The sequence below is a fragment of the Pecten maximus genome, chromosome 2 (genome assembly GCF_902652985.1).
Source record: "Pecten maximus chromosome 2, xPecMax1.1, whole genome shotgun sequence".
Taxonomy (NCBI): Eukaryota; Metazoa; Mollusca; class Bivalvia; order Pectinida; family Pectinidae; genus Pecten; species Pecten maximus.
This window is the reverse complement of record NC_047016.1, coordinates 7,495,722-7,515,805: the sequence shown is the minus strand read 5'-3', so window position 1 is coordinate 7,515,805 and position 20,084 is coordinate 7,495,722. Positions and strand designations below refer to the sequence as shown.

At 34.4% G+C, this 20,084-nt stretch overlaps 1 protein-coding gene across 1 annotated transcript; it reads left to right on the top strand.

Moving 5' to 3' along the window:
• Window positions 1-252: 252 nt before the first annotated feature.
• Window positions 253-18,237, top strand: LOC117315626 (kelch-like protein 18). Its single transcript, XM_033869905.1, has 11 exons — window positions 253-367; window positions 5,416-5,546; window positions 5,881-6,021; window positions 7,301-7,499; window positions 8,069-8,232; window positions 8,494-8,630; window positions 9,162-9,269; window positions 9,439-9,553; window positions 10,423-10,527; window positions 11,906-12,017; window positions 12,192-18,237. The coding sequence occupies exons 1-11, from the start codon at window positions 260-262 to the stop codon at window positions 12,585-12,587; spliced, it is 1,716 nt and encodes a 571-aa protein (XP_033725796.1). The 5' UTR covers window positions 253-259; the 3' UTR covers window positions 12,588-18,237.
• Window positions 18,238-20,084: the final 1,847 nt, after the last annotated feature.

Here is a 20,084-nt window from a genome sequence, read left to right as displayed (position 1 = left end):
ATATAGACCTATCTCTGCCTATATATATTTCACGAGTATGACAGATTATCGATATTTTCACGAGTGCTTCAATATCCTCTCTCTCTCTATATATATATAGACTATCTTTGAAGCAATTATTAATTTTATATTAAAGAAGTATTTAGGAGGTTACTATTTGATATTAGCAGTAACCTCCTAAACCTTTTTTCCCCGCCAGAATGTCAAGTACTAAGGGAGACTACTCCAGCATTTAGGTAATATTACTTCCGGTATAAAGATGTCGGAGGATGTTGTTATTTTTCACAAAGACGACCTGCCTGGATGTGCTTTTCCAGTGTTTGAAGACATCAGACGACAAGGCAAGCTATGCGATGTCACACTTAAGGTATTGTTTTATCCAATGTATACGATGCTACCTTATGGATCAGCATTTTCCGTCTTCGACTTTCATAATGGTTACTGTGACGCGGACACCCGGGCAGTCAGTAGCACAGGGGCTCGGTTTCGGAAATCTGAGTAACATATGACATCAGTAAACAACCACAACACTATAGATTAAGTATTATATACATTCTAAAACATTATAAAAATCGGGGTTATCGATGTATATTTTTATAAGGTTTTAGAATGTATATATATATATATATATATGAATAGTGTTGTGGTTGTTTACTGATGTCGGATGTTACTCAGAATCCGAAGCCGAGCCCCTGTGGTCGAGGACAGTTCGAACATTACTACTTACTTATCATTCAACACGTTGTCGTGAAATAAGATTTGAACAAATTAATTGTTAATATCGGGTTATTGCGTCTATATGACTATGCATGTCTAGTTTTATATTTAAAAAAATAGTCAGACGTATTTCTGACAATTTTTTTAATATAAAACTAGACATGCCCCTGTGCTTATAATGTATGCTATTGATTAGCCTGAGTTTCCTCTGGTCCTGACACCATGTCTGGTGTAGGGCCTGAAAACTATAGATTTTGGTGCAAATACAATAAAATCGGGTGTGACATATATAATGCACCAATTTGCAAGTATTTATGCAATATCATCCACCTGTTCCTACGTATACGCTGTATCTATATTAAATCATTTTGGGACGAAATGTCCCGGCATGTCTTGGCTGTTGGTCACATAGCCTTCCATCACAGAACATGGCTTTGTACATATATACATGTCCCGCTAGCCACCGCCTTTGGCCCACGCCAACCAAAGGGTTCATATAGTTGTTATTGTCTTACTGTGTATATATTATATGATTGTATTTGTATTCTCTGTGTCTTGATAAAGGGGCGGATTGCCTTGAAAATGTGACATTTTTCATGTCCACACAGTTAGAATTACTTCTTTGTATACGTACCATATTAAAATTTCAAGTAATTCTTATCCTGCAGACAAACCTTCGCAAGGATCTAGTGTTACCTGGATTATTACCATTAATACGACTCTTTGACTTATATATTTATATATATATATATATATAATTAAAAGTAAATAATGTCCTTGTGATGGATATACATAGTAATAATAATAAAAAACACAAACCAGAAAATCACAAGCTGAAGAGCTTGCTCTCAAAGCATGTGAAAGCGCTTGTGATTTTCTGGTTTGTGTTTTTTATTATTATTACCATATATATATATATAGAGAAAGAGAGAGACGCTAATTAATAACACATTTTTCTTTTTTCGCTAATAGATAGCACATTTTCCTTTTTTCGCTAATAAATAATACATTTTTCTTTTTAAACGAACATTAATGTTCGGTTATTGCCATCAAGAACTGGACTGAGAAATATGACCATATTTGGTAGCCACATTCACCAATACGCCATCTACTGTCTGTTTCAATGAAATATGGCTGCCCCCATTGCTTTACGCTTCAAATAATTTACTTGCAAAAACATCTTCGTTTTATGTAGTAGTTTTACCGAAAATGTTGAAATGTATTCAGTAGATGTTTTCAATATGCATACGATTTGAGAAATGCATAACGCTAGCGAAATGTGAAGACTAAATGAACCTGAACTTTGCGAATAACTCCAGGTCAATATATTTATGTAAACAAATATTGCGCAGGCGCATTCGTCTCCGGATGTTTAGAAAGTTTTGCTCTTCCGTGTTCATTCCAAAACGGCTGACATTATAGCATCGGTCTGCAAATATGTCCGCGATTTACTTAAATGTGTATTATATAAATTCTAGAATGTTACATCATTATCAACTAGATGAGTATTTCTATAATTTAGAGAAAGAAATATATCAATAACGGCATACGAGACGATACATTGTATCATACTATATAGGTTACTGTACTGCGTACAGTACATGTTTGCGAGAAAGGTAGATACTAGGTGGCATTTGTGGTCAGGGTGACTGGTCATAGCGTTAACATTGTCATCGATTTCCATATTCCATTTTCCTTTGAAAAAAAAACGACCAATAAATCAAATGCAAATGATAATATCTTGTTGCCATGTGCACGGGATTGGTTGTAGGCGATACTTGGAACGTATTTACTGTTGTAAGGGAGGTAACTGCAAGATTACGGAAATCAAACGTTAAACCAATTTGATTGGTCGATTCTTCCATGACTTTGGCAGGGGGTTCACAATCGAAGTGACAGATAACTACGGCAATATAACAATAACACTTTTAGATACGTGTGGTCGGCAGTTGTCATGTTTAAAATGAACAATTATATACCTTGTTTTTATTTCGGCAAAGTCGAGAATATTTACTGAAACGGACCACAGGTGAAGCAGAGTTGGAAATACCGAAACGAAGAAAAATGGGGCTCAATTATAATATAAATTGGCATTATTTTAGGAGAATTGACCCACATATATGTTTTTCAATGCCTAATTGTATCATATTTAAAATATTAGAGGTTTACGAATTTTAAATTAATTTTTCATTTGCGAATCGCGGCCCGATTGTCGTTAGAGTTGAATTACCGAAATGGCCGCTAGTGGACCCAAATCGATATTTTTACGAGAGAAGGGACCCAATATAGGATCTATTAATCTTTGGTGTGTGTATAGAGACCATATGCATTTTTTTCCTTTACCTGGAAGTATTTTGAAAGAATTTGCAAAATACCGAATTCACGATCAAATTTTCGATTGTGACGAACTACTGAGACGGTGTTAAGTTCATGTTAAGTCAATCTGATTGAAATCAGCCGTTACATATGTACACATGGCTACGTTTACTATGCAATACATATACGCCTACGTATTTTTTTTTCAAAGACGGAAAACGGAAATCCGGATTATCTAAAAACAAATGCAAAAAGACTTGTGATATTCACTTAATTTGACATTCAGCCATTAATTGTTATTTGTAGTTTTATAACTTCTGAAATAGTGTGATCGATTCTCTATATAATATTGCTGTGGAACTTGTGTTATTTTTCAAACAAATTCATTTTGATAATTTTTCAATTTAGAACGTTCATCAAGTCATGATCAAGACTTGAAATTCTCGCTACACCATACTTCAAACACAGTAATCAATGAATTGATAAATTGAAAATTGAAGTCAAGCAAATGAGTTAATATTTACCTAAATAATTTTTCAATATACAACACATGTTCAGATGACTATTTGTGCCATGCTGTTACAAGATTTCAGTTATAATTCTAAAATTGAATTTGTATGTAAATATATGTTATACTGTCAATATCCACAAAGCGAGTGTAGTCTACTGTACTCAGTCATGCCGGTAGATAGCGGTACATATACGTACTGCTTACATCTCGTGCTTACTTGTGTGAACTATAAATCAATAACAAAATGGTTCATATATTTCTATATATGACTTCACAAATTATGTGGTGTCTGAAGATCTGAATGAAGTGAATGAACGATGTATTACATTATTTTTATGAAATATTTAAGTCATAGATCATTCTCTTAAAAATATTGATTTCAAGTCCATTTTGGTAATTTTACTATGACGGCAATCAGGCCTAGAATGGCGAATAAACCCCTAATATTTTACATATGATTAATTTTGACATTGGAGAACATAAAATTGTGTCCATTCTCTAAGCACTGGTAGAATGTACAGAATAGAGCTTCATCAATATATTCTCAAAATTACTAATTACCCCGGTAAATAAAACATTTTACATAAACCTCCCATGACTGATGGTGAACTTAAACTTGCAAATCTCCTGTGTCATTCCAATTTTGATATGTGTAAATATATACACGTACTGTATGGGGCAAAGAAGTAATTCAAACAGTGTAAACAATAAGGTTTGTTAAATTTTCGAGGCAATCCGCCCCTTTATCAAAACACAAAAAATCACAAATACAATCACATACGTACTGTATGTATATATATATATATAGTTATAGATATGGAATGCTTCACAATTTGCATACAGTTATGGAATCTTATAACACCCCCAAAAATGTTCTCACCACCAAAAGGTGTGATTTGTGCAATTACATTGCTGAATTGTGTGGTTCAGTATGATTGGATGATCAACATTGGAAAGGGACAATAAATAGGGAATGTGTCGTCCCATCGAATGGACTGTAATCTTTGTGATCAGGTTTGAAGTTGAAAATGAATCTTGAAGTTTTCTTTTCCTGTTTGCTGAATTATTCGATGAAGATAGTCTTTATCTGGTTGTAATTCTTTATCACATTGTTTACCATCCTGTAATTATACCAGAAGTTTATCTTCTCATATACAGATTTATTAACTTCAAATGATTCCTGAACAAAAGGAGTCAAGTTTTTTGTTTTGAAGTACCATAAATGCTTGAGTACAGTTTCAATAGGATACATTCCTAATTCGGGCCTTGATTAGCAGCTCTGGTTTTGGTTTTCAGTAATTCTTTGTGTGTTTCATCATATTAAGTTGAAATACAACTATGTATGACAAACTAACGATGGAACTAGCCTAAATTTAGTTCATATTAGAAGTTGGCATCAATAAGGTCACATAGTCCTGGCTGTATTATAACTGATGATGCCTTCCCGAAAGAAAGAAGACATATTTTATTTTCATCGATCCAAGATAGATCAACAAACTTCCAATTTCAATTAGGACCTTACAAAAACATGCATGTGTACAATCAAATCAGAACAGCTGCAAACATTTCAAATTATTTGCAATTAATTCCTAAACCGATATCAGTAAATTTATCAACTTAAAACTAAGAAGATTACTGATTTTGCATTAAACAATAATGTTCGTTTACAGTACTTCCAGTACTTTGATTTATATTATTGCATGCATGTAATTACCGTACATGTAAGTATTGTAGAGCTTTAAATATCTCAAATCTGCAGACAAATTGTTTGGAAAATATCATTACATCATCATTTAACGTAAGAACATGCTTGAAGTACTTCTGCATTTTTTTATTATTTGAAATAAACTGTTTTCCTGTTTTTTCTTTAGGTGGAGGATAGAAAGTTTACAGCCCACCGTATAGTGTTAGCAGCCACCATTCCCTACTTCCATGCTATGTTTACACATGACATGGTGGAGTCAAAACAGGATGAAATATCCATGCAGGGTATCGACCCCAAGTAAGTTGATATAGTGTGTGTTTGCCTCGACTCTCAGACATCTATTGTTTCCATTGACTCTCATACATCTTCTGTGTTTCCTTTGACCCTCACACGGCTACTTTGTTGCCCTTGAATTTCACACATCTAATGTGTTTCCCTTGACCTATTACTAATGATGATTACTAATGATAATTACCCTGTACACTATATCCGTTGATCATTTACTTCTAATCACTTAAGCTTGTTAGAATTAAACTTAGGAATGCAGATTCCTTTTCTAAAAAAGTTGATATTCTGACATTAATGACTTAAATTAAATGTTGTATTACAGTGCATTAAATGTTTATTACAGTGCATTAGAATCGTTGGTGAACTACGCATACAATGGTAAAGTGGAGATAGACTCTCACAACGTTCAGTCTTTACTGGTGGCGGCCAGCTTCCTACATCTACAGGCTGTGAAGGAGGGATGTTGTAACTTCCTACAGAGAAGGTACAGTAAGAGCCTTCAATAGGATTGTACATTTGATATCCAATATTTTAATGAAAATATATGCATTATTATCATATAAAGAATATACTAATTGATAGTCAGTGAGACGTGTCTTAAACAGTGATTCATTCAGTGAAACGTGTCTTAAACAGTGATTCATTCAGTGAGACGTGTCTTAAACAGTGATTCATTCAGTGAGACGTGTCTTAAACAGTGATTCATTCAGTGAGACGTGTCTTAAACAGTGATTCATTCAGTGAGACGTGTCTTAAACAGTGATTCATTCAGTGAGACGTGTCTTAAACAGTGATTCATTCAGTGAGACGTGTCTTAAACAGTGATTCATTCAGTGAGACGTGTCTTAAACAGTGATTCATTCAGTGAGACGTGTCTTAAACAGTGATTCATTCAGTGAGACGTGTCTTAAACAGTGATTCATTCAGTGAGACGTGTCTTAAACAGTGATTCATTCAGTGAGACGTGTCTTAAACAGTGATTCATTCAGTGAGACGTGTCTTAAACAGTGATTCATTCAGTGAGACGTGTCTTAAACAGTGATTCATTCAGTGAGACGTGTCTTAAACAGTGATTCATTCAGTGAGACGTGTCTTAAACAGTGATTCATTCAGTGAGACGTGTCTTAAACAGTGATTCATTCAGTGAGACGTGTCTTAAACAGTTATTTTGCTGCGTAGTTAACATACAGTTTAGAGCATTGGTAATTTTATGTAGGCAGATTAAATTTGGGAAAAAAATTGGTACAATCCCAGGGGACCTTAAGATCATGATTTGACATGTCACCTTAATTTCTTAAGTATCATAGTATACTGAAGCACTTAATCATTTTATCAGTATCAAAATTGGGGCCAAAAGACAGAAAAAATACTGCCTTTAGAGTTATAAGGTCAAGTAAGATGTTTATGATGTCATTGATTGTAGTCATTTATGAAATATCACTAAATCACTCGCATCTGTCAATGTAGATACAGGTACCAGTATCCCTTACAGGGGACGACATATTTTGTCACGTCTGCATGTAAAACATTATATGCCCACCTGATGTAACAATGCGAAATTAGCAATTCAGGTGAATGTGACAATTTCCAAAGCCAAGTGTGAAAAAAGCTTATATTATAATTAGCATTTTTTTGAACAAATATGACTCAATAGATTTCATGATTTTTTGCAAAAGAACACAGAAATAATAAAAATGGTAGTACATGTACATGTATCTGTGGCATCAAAATAAAACTCTAATACACACTATTTATTGGTTCAGATTACATCCCGAGAATGTGCTGGGTATCCGGTCGTTTGCTGACCAGTACATGTGTCCAGGCCTAGTTGCTGAGGCTGACAAACACATCCAGAAAAATTTCAAGGATGTGGCCCATACCGAGGAGTTCCTCAACCTCAGTAAAACTGAGATAATTGACATCATCAGTAGGGACGAGCTCCATGTACAGTCTGAGGAAGAGGTCTGTGGTATCTGTAATGATGATAAATTTTTACCATCCAGAATGAGACAGTGGAATCAATACTGTAGTGTCTTGAATCTAAGTTTCTCATCAACAGGATCATCATTCATTTAAAAATTTAAAATTTACGTTTATCTCATTGTTTTAGTATAATTACAGAAATCATATTTGGCAAATAGTTAGATTATGGATGTTCATCTTAGAATTTTTAACACATAGATCTAGTTTTTGGGTGAAAAACAAGAAATTTCAGTGGATGTTGAGAATTAGCCTAGAAGTAAATATTTTCAATAATATTCAGGTTTACTTAAGATTTTGCATATACATGTACATTTTATAAACAAATGGCTGTTTAACATGTGAATGAGATATTTTGTCCAATCACTCAACTTTTTTTTTTAATCTTGAAAATTTATTAGCCATTTTAGAGTCAAAGCTGGGACATAAAATTCCAAACATTTCCATTCTATGTCTAACCTGATGTCGGTAATAGACCATGTGGTTCTCAAGGTACAATGTATATGATGTCTTGGTTGTCAATTCTCAGTCTTAGTCTGTGTAAATTACAGGTGTTTGAGTCTGTGATATCCTGGGTGAAAAAGGAAGATGATATTGATCGTAAGCTAATCCTACCAGAGCTAATGATTAATGTGCGACTGCCTCTCCTCACCCCTCAGTACCTTTCTGATCGAGTCGCCTCTGAGGATCTCATCAAAAACTGTCTTCTGTGCAGGTTTGTTAATAGATATGAATTGCGTGAGAAATTTCATGTCATGTGATAAGTCTGGATATAACTTATCACAGATAATACTGGTACAGTTGTATTTCTACTCCCAACTTTGACATCGAAGATATCAGGATAGATGCTGTCTAGAAATCAGATGCCTTAGGCTAAAAAAACAAAGAGAATGAATGAATCTGGGAACAGTAGTTGGAGGAAAAGAACATAATTAGAGCCACATTTTTGTTGATATTAATTTTGTGTTTTTCCCAGGGACCTTGTTGACGAGGCGAAGGACTACCACTTGATGCCAGAACGCCGATATCTCCTTCAGACATTCAAGACCCGGCCTCGCTGCTGTTCAGACATTCCAGGAATTATATATGCTGTTGGAGGCCTTACCTCTTCTGGTATAAGTTTGATGAAATCATATGATGTCCATTTTGTATTGCAGTATGTTATTGTCTGCTGAGCATATATTGTTCAGTCTGAGGTATTCTTATATTGTACATCACACGTTCTGTAAATAGCACCTGTAAGTCTGACATTGCTCAGCAATACAGGTGATCTGCTGCCCAGTAGGATTCACACACACCCCACTTATCCTCAAATTAGCCCTAGCTTTCCTCTAATGTAAAAGCCTATTATGAAAGTTTTGGTAAAACATATTTATGAACAATTTCGTGCTTACTTTAATTTTAAATTGATGATTCTGCAAAAGTGTTGAAGGTGGCCTATTTGTGGACATGGGCTCATTTGCAGATAATTACAGTATTTATTTTTTTTTTATTTTTTTTTTTTTTTTTAATTTTCTTCCATACATATGCATACATGATAATTACAGTATTAATCTTTGATGGGATAGCAGAGCAGTAGAGCAGTATTATTTGTCAATACATACTATATTTATATTTCAAGCTTGAAATCATTTGTTTCGCCAGGTGACTCACTTAGCACAGTAGAAAACTATGACCCCATAGTGAACAGGTGGGCTGTAGCGGAGGCCATGAGTACAATACGCAGCCGAGTCGGTGTTGCCATCCTCAATGGTGAGCTTTAGGCAGATGAAAGGATACAAATGTAAAACAGTCACTTGGAGTAGAATTAGAATTCACACCTGATAAAATGTCATTATGATAGTGTATTTCACAAGAATATTTTCTGTAAACCAAATGTACATCTTGGCCTACATTTTCTATACAAACTTTATTACTGCAGGCTGTCTGTATGCCATAGGAGGATATGACGGATCAGAACGACTCAGTACCGTGGAAGTTTTCCACAGGGACAGTAAGACCTGGAAATGTGTGGCTAGCATGAATTGTAAGAGAAGGTGAGTATCTGTTATCAGTGGAAAACATGTACGGTCATGCCTTTTACCAGTGCACTGTCCTCACTGAAATGTTAAAATAACAAAACAGTAATGTTAGTATGCAAGTCATCTGACCCAAAGGCTCAGGATGACCTATATATAGGCCATCATGCTCTGTCCGTCGTTGTCGGTCGTCCGCCGTTGTCGGTTGTCCGCCGTTAAAACTTTTACATTAAAATGCTACTCCTTCCTAACCCCAAAGTGGATTACTACCAAATTTGATGTAAAACATCATTGGGAGAGTGTGATCATATTTTATATAGATGTTGCTGGTCCCGCTAGGGGCCAGATCCAAAAGGGGGAACTTTGCTGATATTTTGTTTTAAAACCTTACTCCTTCTTAACCTGGCTGGCTTCCAACCAAATTTAATATGAAACAACATTTGGGGAGAGCAGTCATGGTGTGACCAATTGTGTCTGAGTGGTGGGGTCCCGAAGGGGAAGTTGGCTGCACTTTTGCTTCAAAACACTTATCCCTTAAATCCTTAAGTGAATTTCTACCAAATTTGGTGTGAAACATCATTGGGAGAGGACAATCATATTTTATATATAAATGAAGCAGGTCTGACACCTCCCGACTGAGGAACAGGGTCAAATCACTTGGGACACCAGTGTTAGATCCTCTATGTGTAATGGTTCAATTGTCAGATGACCGTTAAGGACCGTTTCCCTAATGTTTTATTTACCTAACACAGATATTGACTGTTCATATACTCTGTTAGTGTTTGACTGCTCGCCTGATACTTGGATGACAAGGCAATTTGAAATTGAAAAGTTTGGACTAAAAAGAAATAGCATGTGGTATAAAGTGAATGATGATATGTTGTCAGTGCTCTGGGAGCTGTTTCACTGAATGGTCACCTGTACGTGTGTGGAGGTTATGACGGCCTGTCCTCCCTACGCTCTGTGGAGAAGTACGATACTGAACGAGACCAGTGAGTATTTCCTCGTTGACTTTGTTGGTATAAGTGTCTAACTGATTTTTAACATCAGCATCTTGTTTTGGCATTGTCTGATTTCTTGTTGAGACAATGGTTTGCCTATATATCTCAATGAAAGGCCATTTAAGTGTTCAATTCAACATATGTCTGGGACTTCCCATCACATGGGTTTAATTCAACATATGTCCGGGACTTCCTGTAACATGGGTTTAATTCAACATATGTCCGGGACTTCCCATCACATGGGTTTAATTCAACATATGTCCGGGACTTCCCATCACATGGGTTTAATTCAACATATGTCTGGGACTTCCCATCACATGGGTTTAATTCAACATATGTCCGGGACTTCCCATCACATGGGTTTAATTCAACATATGTCCGGGACTTCCCATCACATGGGTTTAATTCAACATATGTCCGGGACTTCCCATCACATGGGTTTAATTCAACATATGTCTGGGACTTCCCATCACATGGGTTTAATTCAACATATGTCCGGGACTTCCCATCATATGGGTTTAATTCAACATATGTCCGGGACTTCCCATCACATGGGTTTAATTCAACATATGTCTGGGACTTCCTGTAACATGGGTTTAATTCAACATATGTCCAGAACTTCCCATCACATGGGTTTAATTCAACATATGTCTGGGACTTCCCATCACATGGGTTTAATTCAACATATGTTTTGGACTTCCCATCACATGGGTTTAATTCAACATATGTCTGGGACTTCCCATCACATGGGTTTAATTCAACATATGTCTGGGACTTCCCATCACATGGGTTTAATTCAACATGTGTCTGGGACTTCCCATCACATAGGTTTAATTCAACTTCATTACAAGACATCCAGTATCCATCAATATTCATTTCCATATCATAGTTTGTCAAACAATGCAAACAAACTTGATATGCTGATTAAGTGTTCACAGGTAGGTATTAAAAGTATAAACAAAAATTAATTGGAAACTTGTTGTTGGGTAAAGGTAAGTATTTTGCCTATAAATATAACCTCACACAACTGTGACAACTACTATACAAGAATACTTCACAAAATAGCCCATTCCCAGAAATAAGCCCTTTCTTCACTTTTGTAGAATCATGAATTTTAAATTGGTAAGCTATAAAAGTGGTTGATAAGCCCTTACCTGTGCTTTAATTATGCTATTTTTTTTTTGCATTGGCAAGGGGGGAGCTTATTTGAGGATAACTACATCACTAAACTTAAGCATAAGAGCCAAGAGGAGAAGGCTTATTTGAGGATAAATACAGTAATTGATTACCTATAAAATGGTTTGAGAGCAGGTTTATCATTACATCATGTTTAATCAAAGTGTTAAATATGGAATGAAATTGTTTACAGATGGAACCCTCTTTGTAACATGCTGAAGCCTCGCAGTGCCTCGGGTGTGGCCTGTTTAGATGGTCTTATCTATGCCTGTGGAGGACATGATGGTCTCTCTATTTTTGATTCTGTAAGTGATAACTAGGGTAGATAGGGATATTATTATTGTAGTATTCACTGTATTTTGTTTTAGATATTTAAAGTTGAATATTTTTATCAATAAATTTGTCATGAATATAAGGTTACTGTATCATAAGACTTTTTTTTAATTTGTATGAACTGTAGTGTCTTTTATTTTGTTCAGGTGGAATGTTACAATGTATCAACCAATCACTGGGCCTATGTCACTTCCATGCTGACAAAGAGGTGTCGTCTTGGTGTGGCAGTCTTAAATGGGAAACTTTATGCAGCAGGAGGATATGATGGGTCGGTGTTTCTAAATACCGTAGAGTGTTATGACCCCATAACAGACAAATGGTCAGAGATCAAATCCATGCAAGTAAGACGTAGCCGTGTTGCCTTGGTAACAGTCTATGGGAAGCTGTATGCCATAGGTGGCTATGACGGTATCAGTAATTTGACTTCAGTTGAGATGTATAATCCAGAGTCAGACTCCTGGATATTTGTGGCTCCTATGATGGCCCACGAGGGAGGGGTCGGTGTAGGCGTCATACCCATAGAAAGAGGAAGTGGAGTCTAAAGAACTGACAACCTGGATGTCTGTGGCTGCTATGTGCTTATTACTGACGAAGGTTTTAATTATAAAATCTAGGTAATGTAGTTCTGCAGACTGTAACTTATACATTGTCTCTGAGATATTTGTGACTACTGGGGGTATATAGGAGGGAGTAGTCTTACCCAGATAGTAGTGTAGTTGTGGACTATATAAGTATTTATACAGCTGTCTTTGTGAACCTAGATGTTTATTGTTACTGTGGCTTAAAATCCTGGGTAGTTAAATTTGCTGGACATTGACAGAAAACCTGGATGTTTGTAGCTACATCGGGTTTAATCTAAACACTGGAATCTCCTGGACATGTTTGTATGAAAGTGTTGGTGTAATCAAATAGTCTTCAGAGTAGTAATGCAGTATGTTATATTTTTGGGTGTACTGTGTGTAGGGAATCATACACTTAGGCTACAACACAGTTTTATGTGTCTTAAACCTGAATTGGTCACCACATTGTGTAATTAATCTATTATATTGTTCTGCTGAAAGTGTCATATCTGTAGGGAAAAACAAATGTGAGAATAGTATGATAAGTTATCAGAACTGTCATTATGTAATTAAAAGAAATTCTGTCATGCATGGTCATGATGATGTTTAAAATGTGATAATAGTTAATTCTCTGCTGCAGTAAAATCATATTGACATTAATGCCCCCTTCCTAATTTGAACAGATCATTCTTTTTCAGTTGCCCGAATAGAAACTGGAATAGTAAAAAGAGTACTTTGTAATACACTGTATCATTATTTTGACAAAGGATTGATATACAATTGATTATGTCATCAAAATGTATATCTCATGATTTGTTTTGACACATCACTCTCAAAAGGGTAAAAAAGAAGCTGCACAATGCTTAAAATGTATAAAAAAAAATCCATATTTGAACTTCAGTAAGTTATGTGCAGCAGCTTAACAGTTCTACATTTCAACTTGGTTTCTGGTGTCCGAAAATCCTGGTAGGTCGAACCACCCGTCAACACTTTTTCCGTAGTTCTGGTAAACATAAGCAGGTTTAATTTGTATATTAAGTCTCACCAGAAATGTTCTGGTAATAATTTTTATTTGCCTTCTCAATCATCTATAGATAATTTATGTTGGTCTCCATACAATATATATTATTATGAACTTAATATTAAACTATTATAGAGTTTTAAAAAGCATGATCTGTGATGATGTAATGATGTCTACATATAGCAATTTCATTTAAGATGTTTTTGATTTGTTGTTGGCCAGACTTAGGAATTTCAAACTTTGAAATAGAGGAGATCCTCAAAGCAGAAGGTGTGTATTTTAACCTTTTGAGGTAAAAATGAAGCAGGCATACAGCTGATTTTATATTCATTTTTATAGCTCTCCGTCTTCATATGTTAAGAGGATTGAAGTCTCCACCTAATGAATTTGCAATGAAGGATTGAAAAAAGTTCCTCAATCAATCTGAAGAGGTTAGTGAATCTTATGTTAGGTCTGTGTTGATGTAAAAGGGATCAAATGAAACGGCAGAATATCTAAGATGTATGAAAAAAAGCCAAAGAAACAAAAATATTTGAACTTCAGTAAGTTATATGCAGCATTGAATACAGTTCTACTTAAATTTCTGGTGTCAGAAAATCCTGGTAGGTTGAGCCCCTCTATCAACTGTGTTTAAAGGTGGTTTTCGCCAGCGTAATAATATAAATTTGAGAAAATATCAAATTTCATAAATAGATACATTTTGTCATCAGATGTCCATTTCTACTTTCATTGACTTTATTGGATAGTCTAGTGTCCAGCTTGATCAGGAAAAAACTCTCCTATGACTAGCCCTTTTAAATGCTATATTTGAGCATGTGATGCAATATTATTGAAAGTGAAACTACATCATGTACTACGTAACATTGGTTTGAGTGTAAATTGTTTGCCAGATCTGAGCAAGATTCCAGTACCCACATTGTGGACTTTGTTTTCATTTGAACTACAGCTTTATCAAAGATCAAATGTTTGATTTAGTTTTTTACAAAGTTTTAGATTTTCATTCATAAAGACTGATTGAGATTAAAATAATCATTAAGGTTATAGTGTAGGCATAAGAAAGCAGTAGGAAGGACTGGGCATAGTAAATGTAAGATACGAAACAAGGCATAGCGTACAAAAAATGTAAGATACGGAACAGGGCATAGCGTACAAAAAATGTAAGATACGAAACAGGGCATAGCGTACAAAAAATGTAAGATACGAAACAGGGCATAGCGTACAAAAAATGTAAGATACGAAACAGGGCATAGCGTACAAAAAATGTAAGATACGAAACAGGGCATAGCGTACGAAAAATGTAAGATACGGAACAGGGCATAACGTACAAAAAGGAAGATATTGAACAGGGCATAGCATAAAAAATGGAACATACAGAACAGGGCATAGCATACAAAAAGGTAAGATACAGAACAGGGCATAGCGAACAAAAAAGTAAGACAGGGAACAAGGCATAGCCTATGGTATCAAGTAGGATGCTGGCTTCTCCATTTCTTGTTGAATGACATTCCCACCATCTATCTTCACCAAAAAATATCTTGAAATACTGTCTGTGTCATAATCTTTTCCTCTTTTTGTGGCAGACTGATCTGTTAAAGATTTTTTCAAGCACGTTTTTCTTCAACCATTTTTGTTTATTGCACAATTTGATTAGGGATGTTTACAATCTTTAATCTCACTTTGTTCAATTTAATCAGAAAGTTGTAATTTGCTTCGGCTGTGACCATCTTTAATAGTAGAAACCTTTTAACACATAGAACAGATGTTATTAACAAATGATATCAAATGGGGATCGATATTAAATAGGTCACATATGTACTGTAATGTTAATTTTATGTGAAATGTGATAATATTTGTGTATGTCATTATAACATGCATCCTTTATGATGTGCAATATACATGTAATCTAATTTAGTATATTGGTTTGATTTACTGCTACAAATGTTGGCAGTGTACATTTTAGTTGTCTTAAATGTAACTTGTAATGACAAAAACTGTCTGTAACTACTGATGAACCATTGATTACAAAATACAGCAGTGCAGGGAAAGCCAAACCCTGTACAATGTTACATTGTAATACCTGTATTATGGAAGTGTAAATTCTATGGAATCCAGTACTTCAGTCCGAGTGCCATTGTGTATGTTTGTATGTAACTCTTGTGTTTTATAAATGTAGTTTTGTTTTATAAAGTGATTACTCTAGATGCATAGGTTTGTTTTACAGTTCTGTTTTTTTTTTTTTTTTTTTTTGTATAGGAAATCTTTCAGATCTACAAACAGTTATACTGAGGCATACCATTGATGCTTTAGGGTACTACTACATACTAGTACACTTACATCAGTACAGATGGTATTCATGCTCAAATCAGATTCTTAGAAAGTTGTGAACATATTCAAATTAGATCCCTGAAAGTTGTGAACATAGCAAATGATTTGAGGAGACAATTTGGCGTAGTGCAACCTTTTTTATAACCATGCCACATTCTCCCACGCATTCTCCTGGTGAATTTATTGGGACGGTCTTCACTGTATGGTTGTACATTGTAACTGATTGGTGCAAGGCTTGCCTACATTTGTGAAATTTGTCTTTGTTAAACAATTGTGAAATAAAATAACTTGTCATTCTGTATGCCATTTACATGTGTCTCATCACTTTAATTTGTTGTAATTTGTTATGTAGAAAAAGTGGTACAAAATGAATCCTACTTGAGGGTAAAACAGAGGGAAGAGGGTAGAAGAGAGAGGGTAGAACAGACAGGATAGAACAGACAGGGTAGAACAAACAGGGTAGAATAGACAGGGTAGAACAGACAGGGTAGAACAGACAGGGTAGAATAGACAGGGTAGAACAGGGAGGAGACAGCAAAACAGAGAGGGTAGATCAGAGAGGAGAGGGTAGATCAGAGAGGAAAGGGTAGAGAGGAGAGGGTAGATCAGAGAGGAGAGGGTAGATCAGAGAAGTATTGTACATTTAAGGGATTTCTTCAGGTTAGACAGTCTTTCAGTTTCTCTGTCCTACCCTCAAGGAAGGTTGGACCCTAATAAACCTGGTCATAAATTAGAAAATATGAATATTAAAGTAACAAAATGACAATTACATTTAATTATTAAATGAGTGTTATTTTATCAAGTTAAGGTCGTAATGTAGTTTTTGCTCAGAGTTCTATCGTGCAGTAAAGGCATTTGTTAATTCTTCATGTTTTTTGAAAGAAATAATGAAAAAGGGGTTATTATGCTATTATAAACTGAAACATTCTGAAAAAGTGCTAACCTAAAACTTTGATTAGGGCTGTTTGAAGAAGGTATTTTCTCAATCTAAAATATGTGATCACGAAAAGCAAGGGCATTGTTTTTGCATTCAAGCATTTTCTAGGCTTTTTGAAGAAGTCTTGCTCAAGAGAAAAGTAAGCCTTCAGTTTGAAATGTCTGGGGAAAGCTTTAATTAAACAGCCTCAGAAAAGAGAGATCTTGATTATATCTGTGGGACTTCATGGTAAGACCAGTCTGTAATACTGGTGTTTATACAAATAGAATGCTTCAATGATTTTAATAGTTGCTATTGATTTGTAATTTTTTTTTAAGTTTTACAAACTCTGATAGGTCATTAACTTATATCAAACTTTAATATTATACTTGTGGATAACTATTCACAATTTAATGGTCAATGAACACTTTTTTTCTCAGATTCAAACAAACAAGCATTAATATTGTAACAATATATGTTTATACTTTTGTAGCTAGAAGAAATATACACGATATACTAATTGTATTGTACTGTGCAGTAACTGATTCATGTCTATATGTGTCAATATCTAGATATGTCAAGTTAATTGTGAGGTATTTGTGGACATCCAGTTATTTGTAAACATTGACGTCCCAACTCCACAACATTGGTTAGTTCTGCTTCATTTGTATAACAAGTGTGATTGTACTAACCACGTAGCTTTGTACTTTATTTGGATACCTGTACAAACATGAGGATTTAGGTTTTTGTCTGCAGATTTGTATTCTGTTTGGAAAGTGAAACAGATCATGTGAACTGTAATGTGTTTTCTTACTGAGTCTGAATACACTCATCAATACGAGAATATTTGAAAACTAGTGCTAATTCTTTTTCTATATACTTGTAAACCTAATGACGTAAAATAACTTTAAATTGTTTACCATCAGTCATTGCTCTGGTTTACTGTTTTCTAGTTTCTAATATACTGAATTCCAGATGAAAAACGAAATTTAACTTCATCATTCTTTGCTGGTATGCTGGTATAGTATTCAAATCAAATCTTTGTTTATTATGTATGAAATTTGTGTATTCTAAAATTCACTTTTTTTAGCCCAAAGTAATGTATTGCATATTTTGATTTCAGTATTTTTATTTTTAAGACAACAATACTGACGTACCAATGGAATATTCAGTTATCTATGGTTGGTGTAATTGATTCCAAGTCAAACTCGCCATTAGGCTATATCAATCTAAAAAAATTATATATTCTTACGTTGTGAGGAGTAATTTCAATTTATTCTCACAGTCTCGATCATCATGTGATTGAAGATATATATTATATGTGTGTAGCTGTATGACTGTTGATTTTAAATAAAAATGCATTTTTCTAATTTACATTTTTTCCTCATTTTTGATAGAATATAATTACTTTGATTTTTTACTATATTTGGGTCGTGATTGTTGTCGATAGAAGAGGGGATTGTTATATTTTCGGAACACTTCGAGTTATTTCCCTTGTTTACTTATGACTTTTTATGTCGAAGTAAGAAATAGTTTTGTTCAAGTCTGTATTCCATTTTACACTTGAAAATTGTCTGGCTAAAAATCTCAATCCAAGACTTGATGTATGTTTATTGTAACTACTTACTACATTTTACTTCAATGAGTATGACAATATGACAAACACCAATTTTCTAGAAAGTATTTGGTAAAGCTTATCTAGACCATGTCGTTTACATACACATCCAAATTTCATTAAAACTGTTGCAAAATTATCTGAAAATATATTCCGCTATTTAACTTGATTAAACATGAAACATTTGTGGTTAAACTATCCACTTATACTGTTTCTGTTAAAGATATCATTAAACTTAAGCTTTATCTGATTAAATGTTTAGGCTTATCAAACTTTCAAAAAATGGTGTGTACATGTACCTGCCAAATGTGGCATAATTTTATTTTATTTACATGTGCATTTGTGAAATAGTAATATTTGAATAACTCTGAATTCGGTATTTGGAAATTATTTCCACCTTTATATGTCGATGTTAAATTTTCACAAACAAAATATTTTTCCTTGATTTTCGTGATCACCGATATCCTGTCAATGCATAACCATTTAACCAAGCCAACATTAATGGCGTTGGAATGGAAATACCAACATTTTTACATTATAAACTACACAGTAGGATTTCCCAAATAAACCACTGGAAACTGTAATATGTCACCTACATATACAAACAAATAAACCACTGGAAACTGTAATATGTCACCTACATATACAAACAAATAAACCACTGGAAACTGTAATATGTCACCTACATATACAAACAAATAAACCACTGGAAACTGTAATATGTCACCTACATATACAAACAAATAAACCACTGGAAACTAATATGTCACCTACATATACAAACAAATAAACCACTGGAAACTGTAATATGTCACCTACATATACAAACAAATAAACCACTGGAAACTGTAATATGTCACCTACATATACAAACAAATAAACCACTGGAAACTAATATGTCACCTACATATACAAACAAATAAACCACTGGAAACTGTAATATGTCACCTACATATACAAACAAATAAACCACTGGAAACTAATATGTCACCTACATATACAAACAAATAAACCACTGGAAACTAATATGTCACCTACATATACAAACAAATAAACCACTGGAAACTGTAATATGTCACCTACATATACAAACAAATAAACCACTGGAAACTGTAATATGTCACCTACATATACAAACAAATAAACCACTGGAAACTAATATGTCACCTACATATACAAACAAATAAACCACTGGAAACTGTAATATGTCACCTACATATACAAACAAATAAACCACTGGAAACTAATATGTCACCTACATATACAAACAAATAAACCACTGGAAACTGTAATATGTTACCTACATATACAAACAAATAAACCACTGGAAACTGTAATATGTCACCTACATATACAAACAAATAAACCACTGGAAACTGTAATATGTCACCTACATATACAAACAAATAAACCACTGGAAACTGTAATATGTCACCTACATATACAAACAAATAAACCAGTAGAAACTGTAATATGTTATCTACATATACAAACAAATAAACCACTGGAAACTGTAATATGTCACCTACATATACAAACAAATAAACCACTGGAAACTGTAATATGTCACCTACATATACAAACAAATAAACCACTGGAAAC

Bases quoted from the DNA above. Each gene is read 5' to 3' on its own strand.
- LOC117315626 (XM_033869905.1), top strand. From the start codon at position 260: ATGTCGGAGGATGTTGTTATTTTTCACAAAGACGACCTGCCTGGATGT. The intron at 368-5,415 runs GTATTGTTTTAT...TTTTTTCTTTAG, and splicing joins TATGCGATGTCACACTTAAG to GTGGAGGATAGAAAGTTTAC. The intron at 10,528-11,905 runs GTGAGTATTTCC...AATTGTTTACAG, and splicing joins TACGATACTGAACGAGACCA to ATGGAACCCTCTTTGTAACA.